The 7500-nt window shown below is 40.2% G+C and overlaps 1 protein-coding gene across 1 annotated transcript in view; it reads left to right on the top strand.

Annotated features, from left to right (window-relative positions):
• ENTPD1 (ectonucleoside triphosphate diphosphohydrolase 1) overlaps window positions 1-7500 on the top strand; it is a 216676-nt gene that overhangs the window by 170660 nt on the left and 38516 nt on the right. Inside the window, 2 exon segments of the mRNA XM_007940056.2 lie at window positions 1033-1150; window positions 4323-4473. Of these exon segments, the coding sequence (XP_007938247.2) occupies window positions 1033-1150; window positions 4323-4473 (269 nt within the window).

Raw genomic sequence — 7500 nt, 5'->3', positions numbered from 1 at the left:
ATGTGACACCTGCCTGCACGTTGAAAGCACTCATGGAATATGATGTGGTTTTCTCCTTTTCTCCTAGAATCCAGTTCTCCCTTATGCTTTTTGCTCTCCAACCACTTCTTTCTTCCTTTACTCTTCCTAAAACATGAAGTTAAAAGTACATATTCTTTAAAATTTGTATACAACTTTCTAGTTATTCATCATTAAGAAGCAAGTACATTTAGTATTTTCTGTTTTTCTCTTTAAAACAAACTCCACTTTTACAGATGAAGATATACTACCTGGCCATCAGTGGATTAACTCGGTGGTTCCCAATTTTGTCTGTACATTTGAATCAGCTGAGGTTCTTTCAACCTTCCAAAGTCCAGGCCACATACCAGACCAATTAAATCGTGGTATCTGAGTATCAATAAATATCACAGGCATCAGTAGTCTTGGAAGCTCTCCAGGTGATGATTATAATATGACTCCAGTGTGCAAATGAGTTTGGGACTACTGGATGAATGAATGGCTTTCTGTTTCTTCCTTCCATAGTGTCTCAGCTACTTCAGCATGTAGTTTTGAATCTTGACTGCACATTAGAATCACCTTGGAGATCTAAGATAATGATGTTCAGGCTCCACCCTGGGTAAGGCCTGGAGATTTCTACCATACCCCCAGCATTAAGAGCTGGATAGTTATGCTTACATGTTATTCTTTCAATTCTCTGTTGTCTTCCTTTTGGCTTTCCGTTTGCTTCCCTCCATGTTTCTCTCCAGTTCAGGGATGATAAATAAGAAGCAGATGTGCCATCCTGCTCTCCTCACAGCCCTCTCTAGAGGAATTGGTGTCCTAGTAGATCCTGTGATCAGGGCAACTCCAGGTTGCCTCCAGTGTCCTTTCGAATATAAAACACTTTCTCCTAGTGTTTTTGATCGGTCGACTCCACGACACATAACAACAAACAACAGTGTTTCTGAAAAACCCTGCCCTTGTCCCCATTCTGGTGCACGTTGAATGTGAAGAGTGATGCAACACTGAGTTCTTGGTTTGTTTTACCCTCAGTATGGGATTGTGTTTGATGCGGGCTCTTCTCACACGACCATGTACATCTACAAGTGGTCAGCAGAAAAGGTGAATGACACAGGACTGGTGTATGAGATAGAAGCCTGCAAGGTCAAAGGTAAGATGAAAAAAAAAAAAAAAAGGGAGAGGGGAAGGAAGATGGGCATAAAACCATGAGAAGTATGGCGAGTGGGAATGAGGATAAGGAGTCCCAAAGTATAGCGAAGAACACAGTGGGATTGCTATTGTTGTTTTATTATCCTTAGAAAAATAATATCAAATCAATCTTTAATGACCTAGTCCTTGAAGTGTAAGTGAACTTAAGGATAATTAATAATAGATTCCATTAATGGAATACTTTTTTGTGCTGGACACAAGGTAAATATTGAACATGCATTATCTCATTTCATCCTCAAAAATCTCCCTTTGAAATGGGTATTATTATTGTCATTTTTAAATCAGGAAAGTGAGGTAGGAAGAGGATATTATCACTTGTTTAAAGTTACTTGTGCTAGTGATGAAGCTGGCGTTCAAACCAAGAATTCAAACCCCTGCTCTGATTTCTCACACTTGAACCTACGAGAGGATTACCTGTTGTTGGTTATCATTGAGTTGGCCTTCCACTCGTAGTAGTTTTGTAGGACATAGGCCTGGGGAATGGCTTCTCTAAGGATTACTGTCAGGAAAACCCTAGGGAGTGGTTCTGCTTTATAGCACATTATGTCATCAGGAAAATCACCTGCAGGGCTTGTTACAACACAGATGCTGGAGCAGCAGTTGCATAGAGGGAAAACTGGACGGACAGAAATGCATGGATAGGAAGGGCTCAGGGATGGGGTAGTCACAGGGAGGAAAGGGGAGGAGAGTTTTTTATGGTTGGGGATGGTAATGGGGCCATGAAATCAACTGTGCATGAACTATTGGATGTAAAATAAGTCTGTTTTATAAATTTGCACCCAAAGCACAGTTAAAAAACAAGCAAAAAAAAACAGATGCTAGGCTCCAACCCTAAAATTTCTTATTTGATGGGTCTGGGGTGGGGTGTAACCATTTGTATTTCTAACAAGTCCCCAGATTCTGAAGCTGCTTGGTCCAGAGAATTACTACTCTTAATCATTGTTCTCTAGTTTACAGCCTGGAAGACGTTTTCTAAAACATTTAACTTATGTACAGGAAGAGAAGACCAAATTATAGGTTCAGAGAATGATCATAGTCTTAAAGCTGAAAAAAGGATCATGGATCATTTAAATCTTGCTTTGGAGAAAAGAAAAACCTAGAACATTAGTGGTTTGGAAGTAAGCAACAGAACCAAGGTCCCAGCAGGGCTTTGAACTGGTTCAACCCCTTGCTGAGAATTTTCATTTCCATCCCAGCTATATGGAATCAGAGTCTACATTTTAACAAGCTCAGGTGATTCTTTTGTATACATGGGGATCTGTAAGAATCTCCTGCGGACCTTGTTAGAATGTAGATTCTGATTCAGGATAGCTGGGATGGAAATGCAGCTTCTCAGCAGGGGGTTGAACTGGGCCGTGCTGGTTTGAAGCCCTGGATTCTAGGTCTTCTAAGTGCACTGCCACTGTGATTCTCTGCATTACATACTGACACTTTCTTCTAGTTAGTTTTCTTTTAAGGCCCCAGGTTAGAGTTCAGCTCTACCCCCTCCCACTCAACACCCCTCCAGGCTTAAAACATCACGACAAGTGCCATAATCTCTCTGATCTTTGCCTCTCTTGGCCTTTTCAGCCAAGGACCTGTTGGTTATTTTTAGTCAGACAGGTAACCTAGTCCCCAGAAGATAACTGACTTTTAGTTTGGTGACCTCTAGAGTCCACTATTATGGTTTGTCAAGAAAGCAGTAGAGGAGATGGTTCCAAAAGAGCAAGTCATTCTACTTAGTAGCCTGGTGCTCTGAAACTTGGTCCCATCAACATTGAGACAATACTTCTAACATTTCTTACAGCTCATATCTCTCATTGTATTGGTTTCTGTTTAATTAATTCACTGCCTTCCATTTTTCAGAGTGTTTTTGTTTTAATCTAGCAGATGTCTTTCTTCTGCATCCAATGGGTGTGTGCCCTAACAAATGCAGTAATTTTCCCATCTTAAAAGAGAGTGACCTCCTTTATCTAATCAAGTATTTAGATAGAAAGATGATCTGAAAATTACCAGTCCTTGAAGGCCAGACTTCCTGAATTGAAACAGCTAATTGATCATTTAGGAGCTCTGGTAGCATAGTGCCTAAGGCACTTGACTGCTAACCAGAAGGCTGGCGGTTCAAACCCACCAGCCACTCCTCGGAAGGAAGGTTGGGCAATCCTACTTCCGTAGTGATACTGCCTCGAAAACCCAAGGACGGGTCGCTATGAGTCGGGGCTGACTCGACGGCAAATAACAACAACAACAACAATTGATCATTTAGAGCTGATTTTTCTCATTGCAATGAATAAACAGACTGACTAAAACCTGTGAGTAACCTGGATAACTCATCTAGATGATTGCCTCTAAAGCAAATACAGTAAAGCACTGATATAGTTAAGATATATTTATCTTCAAATGAGACAAAAATGTTGTTAACTTCAAAAAGCTTAAGGAACCTTGCCTGTAATCCTCTTCATTATAAACAATTTTGCTCTTAAACTGGAAACACACTTTTACTACAGAGGCAGCGTATCAGAGTGGAAAATTGCTGAGGACACATGGATTCTACTTCTGGTTCTTCTAACAAAGGAAGAAATGCCACTTGGGAAATTTTAGCGGAGTAGTCATGATCACAGTAATCACAGAGCCTGTTAGTAGCAGCTATCATCTTTTCTGTAAAAGCCAATGTGCTTGCTGCTTATTTTATTTTTTTGTCCTAAATATCATCTTTCTCTTTTTATGTCTTCTGTCTTCTAGGATCTAGTTTGTTAATTACAGCTTTGTGGAAGAAACATCATCTGTATAGAGTAGCTATCTGTAAGATCCTTGTTAAAATCTGACCCTACGTATGAGGAAGGTTATTCAATTGAGTATGAGAATCTCGCCATCCAGTGGTAAAATTATTGAACAGCGGATAGACTCATCCCAAAGTCTGAAAAGAAATCCGATCAAGGCTTGTTTATTCCCTAAGTACAGCTATCTAATGTAGATCACATCAAATAATTCATTGTTTTCTTGCATGTGCTCATGAAACACTGGTGTTTTGTTCTAATACTGGCAAGTTATGAAAGTCTTATGTTTGGGGAGATATGGCTAAACATTTTTTTTTTCCAATAAGGATTGCCATTTTCTTTTACACATTTCTCTAGGTCCTGGAATCTCCACATATGCTACAAAGTTACAAGAGCTACCTATTTACCTGACTCAATGCATGGGAAGAGCTAAGGAGCTGATTCCAAAGTACAAGCACCAAGAGACACCTATTTACCTGGGGGCCACAGCAGGCATGCGGTTGCTCAGGTAGAGAGCAGCATGTAGAGACCAAGAACAACTGGGAGTTAGGTTTGGCAGTACAAGAGCATCTGAATTAATGAGAGAGTGCCACACTTCCCTGACACCCCAAATTCTACACATGCCAAATGTCTGCACCTAAGAAAGACAATTTCAACAAACGAACAATAATCCCAACCTACTATGTACAATGGTAGAATCTTAAGCATGTCAAAAAGGCCTCCTGCCCATCTCCCCATGGGGAACTCAAGAAGGGGGCACAGGGAGGGAAAGATTGAACCTGTATTCTGGGATTTGGCCATTTAATATCTGAGAGGGAGGATTAAACCAAAAATCCCAAACTCACTGCTGTCAAGTAGATTTGATTCATAACGACCCCTCCTTGGGTTTCTGAGGCAGTATCTCTACAGAAGTAGATTGCCCGATCTTCCTTCCAAGGAGTGGTTAGCAAATGCATTAGGCAGTACGCTACCACAGCTCCCAAGAGGGAGGATTGGAGGAGACTAATGCAAGTGCCATGGGAGTACACTAGGCCCTCCCCAAGATGAAGGAGTTCAGGAAGACTTAACAGAGGAGGGGACCCTTGAAGTTGAATCATAGATGATGGGAGAAGAGCATTACAGGCAGAGTAGACAGCATGTGTTTAGTAACCAATGTTTATTTAGCACCTATTGTATATTAGGTATAAGGAGCCCTGGGGTCACAATGGTTAAGCATTGGGCTGTTAACTGAATGGTTCGCAGTTTGAACCCACCAACAGCTCCATGGGAGAAAAGACCTGGTGGTCTGCTCCTGTAAAGATTACAGCCTAAGAAACCATATGGGTGCAATTCTACTCTCTCATATAAGGTCACTAACCAAAACCAAACCAAACTCACTACTGTTGAGTTGGATCTGACTCATAGCATCCCCTCCTTGGGTTTCTGAGGTAGTCTCACTAAGGAAGTAAATTGCCAAATTATTGGAATCTACTCATCAGAACACAGCAACACCAACAATATGTGTTAGGCAGGAGCTTGGATGGTATAAGCAGTTTGCAATCAGCTGCTAACCTAAAGGTTCGAACCTAGTCAGTGTCTCTGAAGAAGGAAGGCCTGGCGAATTGCATCTGTAAAGATTACAACAAAGAAAACCCTGTGGAGAAGAACTACTCTGTAACACATGGGTTCTCCATCAATCAGGAGCTGACTTGATAGTAACTAACAACAACAGTGTGTTAGGCATTATTTTAAATGCTAGGGATATAGCAGTAAACAGGAAAAAGTACCCATGGATGAGACAAGGGCATTGTTCAGAGGACTATAAATAGTTCCACATAGGTAGAACATAGGGTACATTTAGTAAAATAATAGCAGTTAGGGACTGATAAATTATGGGAAAGCTTTATGAATAGCTGTGAAACATTGTTAGATATAGTGCCAGAAGATGAGCCCCTCAAATTGGACCAAAAAAAAAAAAAAAACAACCAAACTCAATGCTGTTGAGTTGTGTCTGACTCATAGTGACCTCTCCTTGGGTTTCCTAGGCGCTATCTCTATAAAAGTAGATTGCCCAGTCTTCCTTCTGAGGAGTGGCTGGTGGGTTTGAACCGCCAGCCTTCTGGTTAGCAGTCAAATGCCTTATGCACTATGTCACTCAAAACGTGACTGGGGAAGAGCTGCCTCCTCAGAGTAGAGTTGGTCTTAACAACGTGGATGGAGTAAGCTTTCAGGACCTTCATTTACTGATGGGAGACAACTGAAAATGGGAGCAAACATCCACAAACATTCATTAACAACTGGAATGTGGATTGTACAAAGTAGGAATCTAGGAAAATTGGAAGTTGTCAAAAATGAAATAGAATGCATAAAGGTCAATATCCTAAGCATTAGTGAGCTGAAATGGACTGGTATTGGTAATTTTGATTCAGACAATCATATGGTCTACTAGGCTGGGAATGCCAATTGAAGAGGAGTAGCATTGCATGCATCATCAAAAAGAATGTTTCAAGATCTACCCTGAGGTACTATGCTGTCAGGATAGAATAATATTCATATGCCTACAAGGAAGACCAGTTAATACTACTGTTATTCAAATTTATGCACCAGCCACTAAAGCCGAAGATGAAGAAATTGAAGATTTTTACCACCTTCTGCAGTCTGAAATTGACCAAACACGCAATCAAGATGTATTGATTATTACTGATTATTAGAATGTGACAGTTGGAAACAAAGAAAAGGATCACTATAGTTGGAGAATATGACCTTGGTAATAGAAATGATGCCAGAGATCACATGATAGAATTTTGTAAAACCAATGACTTATTAATTGTAAATACATTTCTTCAACAATATAAACATCAGCTATACATGTGGACCTCACCAGATGGAATACATAGCAATCAGATTGACTACATTTGTGGAAAGAGGTGATAGAGAAATTCAGTATCATCAGTCAAAACAAAGCCACAAGCTGACTATGGAACAAAACCATCAACTGCTCATATACAAGCTCAAGTTGAAGCTGAAGAAAATTAAAACAAGTCCATGAGAGCCAAAATTGATTATATGCCACCTGAATTTAGAGACCATCTGAAGATAGATTTAATGCATTGAACACCAATGACCGAAGACCAGATGAGTTGTGGGATGACATCAAGTACATCAAACATGAAGAAAGAAAAAGGTCATTAAAAAGGTTGAGAACAGACCAAAACAGAAGTCGGAGGAGACACTGAAACTTGCTCTTGAATGTAGAGTAGCTAAAATGAAGAAGTGATGAAATAAAAGAGCTGAACAGAAGATTTCAAAGGGTAGGTCAAGAAGATGAAGTAAAGTAATGCAATGAAATGTTCAAAGACCTGGAATTAGAAAACCAAAAAAAGAATATGCTTAGCATTTCTCAGGGTAAAAGAACTGAAAAGAAAATTCAAGCCTCACATTGCAATACTGAAGAATTCTATGGGCAATATAAGGAGCTCTGGTAGCACAGTGCCTAAGGCAGCTGACTGCTAACCAGAAGGTTGGTGGTTCAAACTTACCAGCCACTCCACAGAAG

Source organism: Orycteropus afer, unplaced genomic scaffold (assembly GCF_000298275.1).
Source record: "Orycteropus afer afer isolate SDZICR_OR568_19922 unplaced genomic scaffold, OryAfe1.0 scaffold00064, whole genome shotgun sequence".
Lineage (NCBI taxonomy): Eukaryota > Metazoa > Chordata > Mammalia > Tubulidentata > Orycteropodidae > Orycteropus > Orycteropus afer.
Note: the sequence above shows the minus strand (reverse complement) of the source record. Positions and strands in the feature narration are given on the sequence as shown.